The 14,352-nt window shown below is 43.0% G+C and overlaps 1 protein-coding gene across 1 annotated transcript in view; it reads right to left on the bottom strand.

Annotated features, from left to right (window-relative positions):
- The window catches only part of LOC115193735 (E3 ubiquitin-protein ligase NEURL1), a 54,721-nt gene extending 44,146 nt beyond the window's left edge, over positions 1–10,575 (bottom strand). The window contains exon 1 of the mRNA XM_029752690.1: positions 10,303–10,575. Within this exon, the coding sequence (XP_029608550.1) occupies positions 10,303–10,417 (115 nt within the window). The 5' untranslated portion in view covers positions 10,418–10,575. The remainder of the gene's footprint in view (positions 1–10,302) is intronic.
- Between the last annotated feature and the right edge of the window lie 3,777 nt (positions 10,576–14,352).

Below are 14,352 nucleotides of genomic sequence, written 5' to 3'. Positions count from 1 at the left end.
AGAAGCTTCTGATAGGCAAATTGACATCATTTGAGTCAATTGGAGGTGTACCTGTGGATGTATTTCAAGGCCTACCTTCAAACTCAGTGCCCGTTTACTTGACATCATGGGAAAATCAAAAGAAATCAGCCAAGACCTCAGAAAAAACATTGTAGACCCCCACAAGTCTGGTTCATCCTTGGGAGCAATGTCCAAATGCCTGAAGGTACCACGTTCATATTGACATAACCTGAAAGGCTGCTCAACAAGGAAGAAGCCACTGCTCCAAAACCACCATAAAAAAGCCAGACTACGGTTTGCAACTGCACATGGGGACAAAGATCCTACTTTTTGGAGAAACGTCCTCTGGTCTGATGAAACAAAAATAACACTGTTTGGCCATAATGACCATCGTTATGTTTAAAGGAAAAAGGGAAAGGCTTGCAAGCCGATTAACACCATCCCAACAGTGAAGAACGGGGGTGGCAGCATCATGTTGTGGGGGTGATTTGCTGCAGGAGGGACTGGTGCACTTCACAAAATAGATGGCATCATGAGGAATTCAAATTATGTGGATATATTGAAGCAACATCTCAAGACATCGTGCAGGAAGTTAAAGCTTGGTCACAAATGGACAATGACCACAAGCATACTTCCAAAGTTGTGGCAAAATTGCTTAAGGACAACAAAGTCAAGGTATTGGAGTGGCCATCACAAAGCCCTGACCTCAATCCTATAGAACATTTGTGGGCAGAACTGAAAAAGCGTGTGTGAGCAAGGAGGCCTACAAACCTGACTCAGTTACGCCAGCTCTGTCAGGAGGAATGGTCCAAAATTCATCCAACTTATTGTGGGAAGCTTGTGGAAGGCTACCCGAAACATTGGACCCAAGTTAAACAACTTAAAGGCAATGCTACCAGATACTAATTGAGTGCATGTAAACTTCTGACCTACTGGGAATGTGATGAAAGAAATAAAAGCTGAAATAAATAATACTCTCTAGTATTATTCTGACATTTCACATTCTTAAAATAAAGTGGTGATCCTAACTGACCTAAGACAGGGAATTTTTACTAGGATTAAATGTCAGGAATTGTGAAAAACTGAGTTTAAATGTATTTGGCTAAGGTGTATGTAAACTTCCGACTTCAACTGTACTTTGTATCCCTCACTCATTTCTATTATTACCTGTATGTTTCTTTAAGAACCACTTAACTCACTCTATTTTCAGAAATCCAACGAATGCAAACAAAAAGATAGGTCTTTTAGTAATCTTGATTTTCTTCTTGGATGAAAATACATATTTTTTTTAACTAGGCAAGTCAGTTAAGAACAAATTCTTATTTACAACGACGTCCTAGCAACAGTGGTTTAACTGACTTACTCAGGGGCAGAAGGACAGAGTTTTACCTTGTCAGCTCTGGGATTCAATCTAGCAACCTTCTGGTTACTAGCCCAATGCTCTAACCACTAGGCTACCTGCCACCCTGAGATAGGAGCTGCTTGGTAACCGGAGAGAAATTGTACAGCTGCAAAAAAACTCACAAAATTAGGTAATATCAGTAATTGGTAAACTCCTGTCACACCATTCATTTTTTGTTATTCCACATTTTGCCAATGGTTTATTCGGATCCCCATTAGCTTTTGCCGAAGCAGCAGCTATTCTTCCTGGAGTTCACACAAAAACAACAAGTAAGACACTGATAGACAAGAACAGTTACACAAATGTAAAATACAACAATATACAAACAACTAAAGAACAATGTGTGTGTAGATTGTGTGTCTGTGTCATTTCAGTCTCTATTGTGCCACGAGATGTTTGCTTGAGTCATTGGAGATGGAAGGGAGGTCCATGTATAATACTTTGCGTTGCCATGAATTCATTTTGGACTTGGGGACTGTGAAAAGACCCCTAGTGGCATGTCTTGTTGGGTATATATGGGTTTCTGAGCTGTATGTTATATGATTATGCAGACTGGAATTTATCACAGCAATATTTTTTATTTTACCCCTTTTTTCTCCCCAATTTAGTGGTATCCAATTGGTAGTAGTTACAGTCTTGTCTCATCGCTGCAACTCCTGCACAGACTCAGGAGAGGCGAAGGTCGAGAGCCATGCGTCCTCCGAAACACAACCCAACCAAGCCAAGCCGCACTGCTTCTTGACACAATGCACATCCAACCTGGAAGCCAGCCACACCAATGTGTCGGATGAAACACCGTACACCTGGTCAGCGTGCACTGCACCCGGCCCGCCACAGGAGTCGCTAGTGCGCGATGAGACAAGGATATCCCTGCCGGCCAAACCCTCCCTAACCCGGACGACACTGGGCCAATTGTGCGCCGCCCCACGGGCCTCCCAGTTGCGGCCGGCTGCGACAGAGCCTGGGCTCGAACCCAGAATCTCTGGTGGCACAGCTAGCCTTAGACCACTGCGCCACCCGAGAGGCCACAGTAATATTTCTAATGAAAACTAGAAGAGAAGCAGTTAATCTCTCGTCAACGCTCAACTAGGAAAGACTGACATGATGTTGATGTTACTTTTGTATGTGCAGTTAAGGGCAAGGCGTGCTGCTCCGTTTTGAGCCAGCTGCAGCTTTGCTAGGTCTTTCTTTGCTGCAATTTACATTATTACCAGACAGTAATCAAGATGGGACAAGACCAGAGCCTGAACAACTAGTACAGTTGATTTGTCAAAAATGCAGAATATATTTTTTTATAACAGATATACCCATCCCCAGCAACTTTATCAATAGGACTTGACCATGATAATTGACCATACAATGTTATATCTAGGAGTTTAGCTTCCTCAGTTTGCTCAATGGTCACACTCTTTATGTACAACTCAAATAAAATTGTATTAGTCACAAGGTTCATAAACAACAATGAATTGCTTACTTACAGGCCTTTCCCAACAATGCAGATAGAAAGAAAAGAGAAATAATAGAAAAGTAAAACACGTAATAAAAGTAACAATAAATACACAATGAGTAATGATAACTTGGTTATATACACAGGGTACAAGTACCGAGTCGATGTGCAGGGGTACAAGGTAAGAGGTAGATATGTACATATAACTAGGAATAAAGTGACAGATAAAAAAACAGTAGCAGCGGTGTATGTGATGAGTCAAAAAGGTTAGTGCGAAGAGGGTCAATGCAGATAGTTAAATAGTTAACCAATTAGCTACCTGGACTAACTATTTAACGGTCTTATGGTTTGGGGGTAGAAGCTGTTCAGGGTCCTGTTGGTTACAGCCTTGGTGCATCGGTGCCGCTTGCAGTGCAGTAGCAGAGAGACCAGTGCTGCATGGAGATTGACGCTGCAATGGATAGCTGTTTTACTGGCTCCTAACCAATTCTGCTATTTTGTTAATTTATTATTTGTTGTACAGCCCAAGCCAACTGCCCTGAGTGACACCGCACTGTACATATCTGATGTTAGAGAAGCTTCCATTGAAGAACCCTCTCTGGGATCTATTGGATAAATAACTCTCCAACCATGTGATGGCAGGTGATTGAAATCCAAAGCAAGTGAGTTTTTTCAATAACAGTTTATGATCAATAATATCAAAGGCTGCACTGAAATCTAACAGTACAGCTCCAACTATGATCTTATTATGCATTTATTTTAAGCAATCATCAGTCATCTAAGTCAGTGCAGTACAAGTTGAGTGACCTTCTCTGTATGCATGCTGAAAGTCAGTAGTTAACTTGTTCTGTGAAAATAGCATTGCATTTGGCCAAACCCAATTCTCTCCATCAGTTTACTAAGAACAGGCAGCAAACAGATTGGATGGCTGTTGGCGACAGCAAAGGGTGCTTTACTATTTTTAGGCAGTGGAATTACTTTAGCTTCCTTCCTTCCACAAACACACGCGCATGAGCAAGCACACGCGCGCACACACACACACACACACACACACCTTTAGGCTTTGGTTAAAGATATAGCACTGGTTTGATCATGAGTCTTGAAAAAAAAATATATATATATATAGAATATAGCAACAATATATACAGTGGGGTCCACAATTATTGACACCCTTGATAAAGATGAGCAATAATCGACTGTCTGAAATAAATAAATCAAATACTGAGCTATATTGTATGGTACATTTTTGGGGGGAAATTATATTTTATACTAATACAATTGCTCAGAGAAAGAGATTTTGTTTATCAAGTAACCATTTTTTTCTCAAAAAGGTAGGTGTCAAAATTATTGACACCCCTAAAGATTCTTATGAATAAAGTAGTCAAAAGTTCAGTATTTGATACCATATTCCTAGCATGCAATGATTACAGCAGTGTCTCCCGACCCCTCCTGTCTCAGCCTCCAGTAATAGTTTGTGTTGGGGGGCTATGGTCAGTCTGCTATATCTGGAGTATTTCTCCTGTCTTATCCAGCGTCCTGTGTGAATTTAAGTATGCTCCCGCTAATTCTCTCTCTCTTGGAGGACCTGTGCCTTAGGACCATGCCTCAGGACTACCTGGCCTGATGACTCCTTGCTGTCCCCAGTCCACTTGGTCGTGCTGCTGCTCCAGTTTCAACTGTTCTGCCTGCAGCTATGGAACCTGACTTGTTCACCGGATGTGCTACCTTGTCCCGGACCTGCTGTTTTCGACTCTCTCTTTCTACCGCACCTACTACCTCTAACTCTGAATGATCGGCTATGAAAAGCCAACTGACATTTACTCCTGAGGTGCTGACCTGTTGCACCCTCTACAACTACTGTGATTATTAATATTTGACCCTGCTGGTCATCTATGAACATTGAACATCTTGGCCATGTTTTGTTATAATCGCCACCCGGCACAGTCAGAAGAGGACTGGCCACCCCTCCGAGCCTGGTTCCTCTTGGTTTCTTCCTAGGTTCCTGCCATTCTAGGGAGTTTTTCCTAGCCACCGTGCTTCTACATCTGCATTGCTTGCTGTTTGGGGTTTAGGCTGGGTTTCTGTACAGCACTTTGTGACATCGGCTGATGTAAAAAAAGGGCTTTATAAATACATTTGATTGATTGACTCTACAAACTTGTTGGATGCATTTGCAATTAGTTTTGGTTGTGTATCAGATTATTTAGTGCCCAATAGAAATGAATAGTAAATAATGTATTGTGTCATTTTGGAGTCACTTTTATTGCAAATAAGAATATAATATGAATAAAACACTTCTACATGTGGATGCTACCATGATTACGGATAATCCTGAATGAATTGTGAATAATAATAAGTGAGAAAGTTAAAGAGGGTCAAAGAATAGCATAACACAAAAAAAATGACTACAAACCTACTTTGGGATGTATCTGACTTGTAGTAAATACCAAAGAATGAATCATGGGTAATAACCAGCTCCTATACACACATTCTTCAATGCAGCTCTAATTGACTCCAAATCTACTTTTCTCACATCTACCTTTTTGTAGACTGATAAGGCGTGGGTTGTGCCACTGTAAGCACTAAAAATCAACAGTTAGGCTATTCCCCTAATCTCCTTTTCCCCATTCACATCTCCCTTCAAAGCAATACAACAATGCCAAGGACATTGAGTTGTCATGAAGATATTTCTGGTGAGATCATCCCAAATAATGACTTATTCAACAGACAATTGTGTGGGAATGAGGCATATGTACCAAATGTTGTTTTATGACTTGCATTTAGCTGATTGTCAAATTAACAGTCACAAATAATATTTTATAATATATAATAATATGAAGATAATATCACAAATACCTGTTCTTTACAAACCTACAGTATAAACCAGGAGAGGTTTGGGAGCAGGTCGACACTGACCTGTCACCAGGTCACTGCACTAAAAAGCAAAAGGTCTAAGGATCAACAACCAGAGGAGAACATTTGCCTAATTAAGAGAGGTGTGTGTGTGTGTGTGTGTGTGTGTGTGTGTGTGTGTGTGTGAGTGAGTGAGTGAGTGAGTGAGTGAGTGAGTGAGTGAGTGAGTGAGTGAGTGAGTGAGAAGGAGAGTATCCCCAGCCTAATCTCTTAGGGATAGAAAGTTATTATTGCTCATGACCTATAGGGGTCAAGAACTTTCAGTGTGCCCAGGAGACATTTCAATTAGGCATCTTATATTGGCAACAGAGCATCATGGGGCTTCTACGAATGCAGTCACTTCAATTTCAAGACAGCACTATTCTGCAAGGTAAACACTCTCGTATCCATCCATGGATGTACATACAGTGGGGGAAAAAAGTATTTGATCCCCTGCTGATTTTGTACGTTTGCCCACTGATAAAGAAAGGATCAGTCTATAATTTTAATGGTAGGTTTATTTGAACAGTGAGAGACAGAATAACAACAAACATATTGAGAAAAACGCTTGTCAAAAATGTTATAAATTGATTTGCATTTTAATGAGGGAAATAAGTATTTGACCCCCTCGCAATCAGAAAGATTTCTGGCTCTCAGGTGTCTTTTATACAGGTAACGAGCTGAGATTAGGAGCACACTCTTAAAGGGAGTGCTCCTAACCGCAGCTTGTTACCTGTAAAAAAGACACCTGTCCACAGAAGCAATCAATCAATCAGATTCCAAACTCTCCACCATGGCCAAGACCAAAGAGCTCTCCAAGGATGTCAGGGACAAGATTGTAGACCTACACAAGGCTGGAATGGGCTACAAGACCATCGCCAAGCAGCTTGGTGAGAAGGTGACAACAGGTGGTGCGATTATTCGCAAATGGAAGGAACACAAAAGAACTGTCAATATCCCTCGGCCTGGGGCTCCATGCAAGATCTCACCTCATGGGGTTGCAATGATCATGAGAACAGTGAGGAATCAGCCCAGAACTACACGGGAGGATCTTGTCAATGATCTCAAGGCAGCTGGGACCAGTCACCAAGAAAACAATAGGTAACACACTACGCTGTGAAGGACTGAAATCCTGCAGCGCCCGCAAGGTCCCCCTGCTCAAGAATACATATACATGCCCATCTGAAGTTTGCCAATGAACATCTGAATGACTCAGAGGACAACTGGTGAAAGTGTTGTGGTCAGATGAGACCAAAATGGAGCTCTTTGGCATCAACTCAACTCGCCGTGTTTGGAGGAGGAGGAATGCTGCCTATGACCCCAAGAACACCATCTCCACCGTCAAACATGGAGGTGGAAACATTATGCCTTGGGGGTGTTTTTCTGCTAAGGGGACAGGACAACTTCACCGCATCATTTGACGGGGCCATGTACTGTCAAATCTTGGGTGAGAACCTCCTTCCTTCAGCCAGGGCATTGAAAATGGTTCATGGATGGGTATTCCAGCATGACAATGACCCAAAACACACGGCCAAGGCAACAAAGGAGTGGCTCAAGAAGAAGCACATTAAGGTCCTGGAGTGGCCTAGCCAGTCTTCAGACGTTAATCCCATAGAAAATCTGTGGAGGGAGCTGAAGGTTCGAGTTGCCAAACGTCAGCCTCGAAACCTTAATGACTTGGAGAAGATCTGCAAAGAGGAGTGGGACAAAATCCCTCCTGAGATGTGTGCAAACCTGGTGGCCAACTACAAGAAACGTCTGACCTCTGTGATTGCCAACAAGGGTTGTGCCACCAAGTACTAAGTCATGTTTTGCAGAGGGGTCAAATACTTATTTCCCTCATTAAAATGCAAATCATTTTATAACATTTTTGACATGCGTTTTTCTGGATTTTTTTGTTGTTATTCTGTCTCTCACTGTTCAAATAAACCTACCATTAAAATTATAGACTGTTCATTTCTTTGTAAGTGGGCAAACGTACAAAATCAGCAAATACTTGTTCCCCCCACTGTATAGCATCATTTGAATAACACATTTTGACCAGGAAATTAACCAAAGATAAAGCAGCACAGAATTTGTCATGTGTTTCTACAGAGTTATTTTCTCCATTGTTGAAACTCTTTTAGATTATGGCTGCCAAGAGAACTCCAATGAATTGTGCAGGCTGAACTGGCATAGGAAAAGTACAGCTTATTTGTCAGAGTATACACTACTGACTTGAGGTATTCACATGTCTGTCCCTGGGCTACATATAAATGATGAGTGGTTCTCTATGTACAACAATGGTCCTAAATTAAGTCATAATAAATCAAGTAACCATATTTTATTCAACATGTCAGATTGTTTGATGGCAACATAAAAGGATGTATTGTATTCAACCACTGGCCAAGCAAATGATAATGCATGACATGCCAGAACATACAAAACAAACACTTTTGGTTGACTCAAGGTCTAAAATTAGTTTACAAAAGACCTCGCAAATGCCAAATGCATTTTGCTTGTTGCTACTACTGCTGCCACAATGATAGAGTTGAATTCTTTATGCTTATTTACCTTCAGCATTACATTGTATTGTCTGAGAAGGTCAGTGCCTACCTCCTCAACTGCACAGAGGTTCTCTGGGCATGTCTTGAGAGCAATGCAGCCGGACAGAGATGTCAAGCTTAACATTGAGCAGAGACTGGGCATGATAAAGAGAAACACCACGACAAGGATCAGGCACTCAGGTTAAGGAAGGAGAATATTACTCAGAGCTCAATCGTCATTGATTGGTCAGGGCAACCAAACAGTGAAGACGGGATAGACAGAGCCAGAGACCGCCATAGGCAGTCACACCTGGCCCGCTGCCCCGCTCTGGAGTCTTTTTTCCAGACTTGACATTACGTAAACATCAGGGCTCAGTGGCCTGCTAATGTGGGACAAAAGCTCAGAGGCAGCAGCCCTGGAGAGCACAGGGCAAGAGTGTTACAGCAGCTTGGTTGTCACAATGTGTCGTCTCTGAAAGAGACAGGTGGAGGTTGGCCCTAAGCACTGATCTAATGTCAGTTTTACATTTGACCTGCTGATGGTTAAGGTTTAACTGGGTTTGGGTAAGATGTTCCTAGATCTGACTCTAAGGGCATCTGGCTGCCTAGGGCCACTGGGAAGCCTAGGGTGTGTAATACCCTGGCTGTCACAACTATAATTTCACATTTCTAATAGACTTCTCCTACCTGTGAGGTCTAATGTAAACTATAAACTTAGTGGTTTGAGCCCTGAATGCTGATTGGCTGACAGTCGTGGTATACCACAGGAATGACAAAACATTTATTTTTACTGCTCTAATTACATTGGTAACCAGTTTATGATAGCAATAAGGCACCTCGGGGGTTTGTGATAAGGGCCAATATACCACGGCTAAGGGCTGTGTCCAGGCACTCCACATTGCGCCTAAGAACAGCCCTGAGCCATGGTATATTGGCCATATACCACACACCCTCGGGCCTTATTGCTTAAGTATATCATATACTGTACATTGCACACACAATCTCTGTATCATTGCATAGCCAAGAAAGATGGATTGCATAGCTAGGAAAGCTGTTTGTGACGTTCACCAAGATGGCGCCAATAGACACCTTGTTTCAGGCTCCTTTACAAGCATTTGGCTACACCTGCAATAACATTTGCTAAATATGTGTATGCGACCAATAAAATATGAATGTTTATACAAGTTTAGAACCTCTTATTATTGCCTCATCATAGAGATCTATCTGACATGGGACAAAAAGGGCAGAAAAAAAACAAATACAATGTATTACACTATGAGGCTGTCATTGTAAATAAGAATTTGTTCTTAACTGACTTGCCTAGTTAAAATAAAAAATAATCACAGTAGAACTGCAGACTACATGCATTAATTTAGAGTAATATAACATGATTAATTAGATGAGTTATGTCAATGCATATGGTCTTGTGGAGTATCAGACAACTGATTGGACACTTGGGCAGTCAATGAGAGGCACACTGTTCACAAATACTAGGCAAGGTAAACGATTTAAATAATAATAATTAAGGAACACAATTTCTCCACATTGATAACTTCAAAATCCAGTTATAGTCAAAGTCGAGTTATTTGGCTCAATCAGCTCACATATACTTAACCATAAGTTGTCATCTGAAGAAAATATGTAGCAAATAAAAAGAGAGATAAATACTTTCAGACAATTTGCAACTATGCAAATACGAAGTTAATTCTTGAACATTCATGTTGCTGCACATAACAGAATATTGCATTGCTATAATTGTGTTTGAACGTTAGCATGCATCTAACATAAAAAAGCACACAAGTCATAGCTAGAGCATTCATAATACTTTAACTCATTTTCTTGCTGACTAATTTCTTTCTGTGAAGGATAAACTGACACTTAATCAATTTAGAATCATCCTCAACTTATGCAATTTTTGCCTCTAGGTTTTCATTGTAGCATATCCCATCAGCAACGTTTTTATTATTGCTAAATATACGCAATCAATAATCGAATATAGGCTACCCCCTCCCCCCCCAAAAGTAAAATATCCTTACCGTACAAGGTATGTCTTGTTATCTGACCTCCCATGTTTAAATACAAGGTGAGTTCCTCTTCTCTGGTTTTGTTAGATAAAATATTCACAGACATGCGCTCCTTGGCTGTCAACATAATCAGATAATCACGATTTCTTTCTCTCCAAACACCGTTTACCCTCAGTGTAGTTGGTGGCTGTCCAAGCCGATTTACATTGGACCGCAGCAGATAGGCTACAAAGCAGTCCCACACGCAGCGCAGAATAACGTTGACATTAACATAAAAGGTGGAAGTGGAGGTGGAGCTTCAAGAATAACCATTAACACTGTCGATACTACCGAGGAAGGTGCCTTCCAACTTTTCTCCTTTTGTCGACAATAGCCTACATGACCGCATTTTTCGGTAAACAAACCTAGCGCGCCCAAAACCAGCATGCACTGAGAGGAAACCAGCTATAGGAAATCTGAACGGTGTACATAGTTTTGCAAATGCAGGGAAATTCCACCAATTTACTTGTAGCTACCTTAGGATGCATTTACACAGGCAGCCAAATTATGCATTTATTTTTTCACTAATTGGACTTTTGAAAATATCTGATGTGGTTGGTCAAAAGACAAATTAGTGGAAAAATATCAGAATTGGGCTGCCTGTGTAAACACAGCTTAAATTTAATAGCTAAAATCATCTGCAATTTACACTGTATATACAAAATATGTGGACGCCCCTTCAAATGAGTGGATTTGGCTTTTTCAGCCACACCCATTGATGACAGGTGTATAAAATTGAGCACGCATACGTACAATCTCCATGGCGAAACATTGGCAGTACATTGGCCTTACTGAAGAGCTCAGTGACTTTCAACGTGGCACAGTCATAGGATGCTACCTTTCCAACAAGTCAGTTCGTCAAATTTATGCCCTGTTACAGTAGATCTGCCCCAGTCAAATGTAAGTGCTGTTATTGTGAAGTGGAGATGTCTAGGAGCAACAACGGCTCAGTCGTGAAGTGGAAGGCCACACAAGCTCACAGAACGAGAACGCTGAGTGCTGAAGCACGTACCGCATAAAAATGGTCTGTCCTCGGTTGCACCACTCACTACCGAGTTTTAAACTGCCTCTGGAAGCAATGTCAGCACAATAACTGTTAGTTGGGAGCTTCATGAAATGGATTTCCATGGCCGAGTAGCTGCACACAAGCCTAAAATCACCATGTGCTATGCCAAGCGTCGACTGGAGTGGTGTAAAGCTGGCCTCCATTGGACTCTGGAGCATTGGAAACACGTTCTCTGGAGTGATGAATCACGCTTCACCGTCTGGCCGTCCGACGGACAAATCTGGGTTTGGCTGATGCCAGGAAAACACTACCTGCCCGAATGCATAATGTCAACTGTAAAGTTTGGTGGAGGAGGAATAATGGTCTGGGGCTGGTTTTCATGGTTCGGGCAATGCCCCTTAGATCCAGTGAAGGGAAATCTTAATGCTACAACATACAATGACATTCTAGACAATTCTGTGCTTTCAACTTTGTGGCAACAGTTTGGGGAAGGCCCTTTCCTATTTCAGCATGACAATGCCCCTGTGTACAAAACGAGGTCCATACAGAAATGGTTTGTCAAGATTGGTGTGGAAGAAATTTACTGGCCTGCAAGGAGCCCTGACCTCCACCTCATCGAACACCTTTGGGTTGATTTGTAACGCCCAACATCAGTGCCCGACCTCACTAATTCTCTTGTGGCTGAATGGAAGCAAGTCCCCGCAGCAGTGTTCCAACATCTAGTGGAAAGCATTCCCAGAAGAGTGGAGGCTGTTATAGCACCAAAGGGGGGGACCAACTCCATATTAATGCCCATGATTTTAGATTGAGATGTTCAATGAGCAGGTGTCCACATACTTTTGGTCATGTAGTGTATGTCAATTGGTTTTAATGTTTATGGTCAATTGTCAATAGAGAGTTATATTAATGATGTATTTTTGTAGGCACTAACTTCGCTATGGTTCGTTGGACAAAGCCTATGGGGAAATTAATTGAGTTTTTGTAGGGTTTTTTGATAAACGCCAAAAATAAGGTCTGTGGTAAACAGACTTAGGAGATCTTATACATTTTGTTCTATGAGATAATCTTCATCAACTAATGTAACTTTTTGTGAAGTTTGAAGCGTTTAAGTAATAACAAAACACATAATGCACGTAAAGGTCATGTTAACTGACTGATATCTCATAGAACAAAATGTATAAGATCTCCTAAACCTGTGTAAACCTCAGACCTTATTTTCAGCATTTATCCCAAAACCCTAATCTCTCCCCATTCATTTTCCCCATAGGAAAGGCTGAACGAACCAGAGATAACTAATAACATTTTTTTAGGACTACAAGCTGGCGAGCTCTTCTTCCCCAAATGCTACATTCAAGTAAAGAAAAATGTCACCAGATGGATGTGCTATGATAATTTACTTTCCCTGTGTTTTTTCTGTATTGCGGTTCTCATTGTGCCTATCCTAATAGGTAGATATTTATTAATAAGATATGAATTAATGATATCGGTGTAAATATAAACCTGCACCAGTTGTTCATTTCAGTTTACAGTAGGCCTACAGTACGCACAACTTCTGATTTTGGTTGCACTTTCACTGTCAGGCAGTGGTGGTGTCACGACTTTCGCCGAAGTCGGCTCCTCTCCTTGTTCGGGCGGCGTTCGGCGGTCGACCCTACCGGTCTTCTAGCCATCGCCGCTCCACTTTTCAGTGTTCCATGTGTTTTGTTTTGTTTCCCCGCACACCTGGTTTAAATTCCCTAATCACACTACATATATATTCCCTCTGTTCCCCCCCATGTCTTTGTGTGGAATTGTTTTGTTACGTGTTTTGTGTGACGAGCCAGGCTGATTTTTCCCTGGGTACCGTGTTTAACCCGAAGTATGTTTAATTGTTAAACATTTGCATCATTGTGACTGTTGTCGCGCTTTTCACTTTTGCCATTGGTTAGAGGTTTTTTGACGCAGTTGCGTCCGTCTGTTGTTGCTTCTGCCAAATAAAGTGTGTGCCTGATCACAACTCTCTGCTCTCCTGCACCTGACTTCTATACCAGTAGGGCACAACCTGACAGAATTCCACACCCACCATGGAGTCAGCAGGAGCAGGTACCCCGGTCGGAGGGGTCGAGGAGCGCGTCCGAGAACACTCGGCGATGCCGCAACATCTCGGCGCCACGATGGATTGCGTTGTCCAGACCATGGACCGCTAGGAGAGACAGGGAGTTTCTCCAGCGCCTCGACCAGCACAACCGGGGTTACCACTACCCGTCCCTCCTGTATCCGGTCCCAGTGGGATGCGTCTCGCCCTTCCCAGGGAGTATGATGGGACGGCAGCATGGTGCCAGGGGTTCCTATTACAGCTGGACCTATACCTGGCCACCGTTCACCCGGCTCCCTCGGGAAGGGAGAGGGTGTCCGCCCTCGTCTTGTGCCTCTCGGGGAGAGCTCTGGAGTGGGTAAACGCCGTGTGGGAAGAAGGAGATGCGGCGTTGGACCACTTCGAGGAGTTCACCCTGAGACAGGGGACAAGGAGTTCGCCCTGGAATTCCGGACCTTGGCCGCCGGAGCAGGATGGAACGACAGGGCCCTCATCGACCACTACCGATGCAGCCTGCGCAAGGATGTCCGTCGGGAGTTGGCCTGCAGGGATGCCACCATCACCTTTGACCAGCTGGTGGATCTGTCCATTCGGTTGGATAACCTGCTGGTCACCCGCGGACATCCAGAAAGGGCTCTGTCGGTTCCCGCTTCCAGCACCTCTGCTCCGGTGCCAATGGAGCTGGGAGGGGCTGCGCTCAGGGAGGCCGGAGGAGGGGCCTTCATGTGCACCATCTGTGGCCGCAGAGGGCACACTGCTGGTCGGTGCCGGGTTGGTGCCTCTGGGAGTCGAGGCAGCAGGCAGGGCTCTCTGGCGTCACCCCAGGTGAGTCTGCACCACTCTCATCCAGAGCCCTCTGTTGTTCATCTGTTTGTGCATGTTTTTTTCCTGAGTTTTCCCCGCATTCCCAGCATAAGGCGCTCGTCGATTCAGGCGCGGCTGG

The sequence above is a fragment of the Salmo trutta genome, chromosome 5, assembly GCF_901001165.1.
Source record: "Salmo trutta chromosome 5, fSalTru1.1, whole genome shotgun sequence".
NCBI classification, from domain to species: Eukaryota; Metazoa; Chordata; class Actinopteri; order Salmoniformes; family Salmonidae; genus Salmo; species Salmo trutta.
This window is presented reverse-complemented; position numbering and strand designations above follow the sequence as displayed.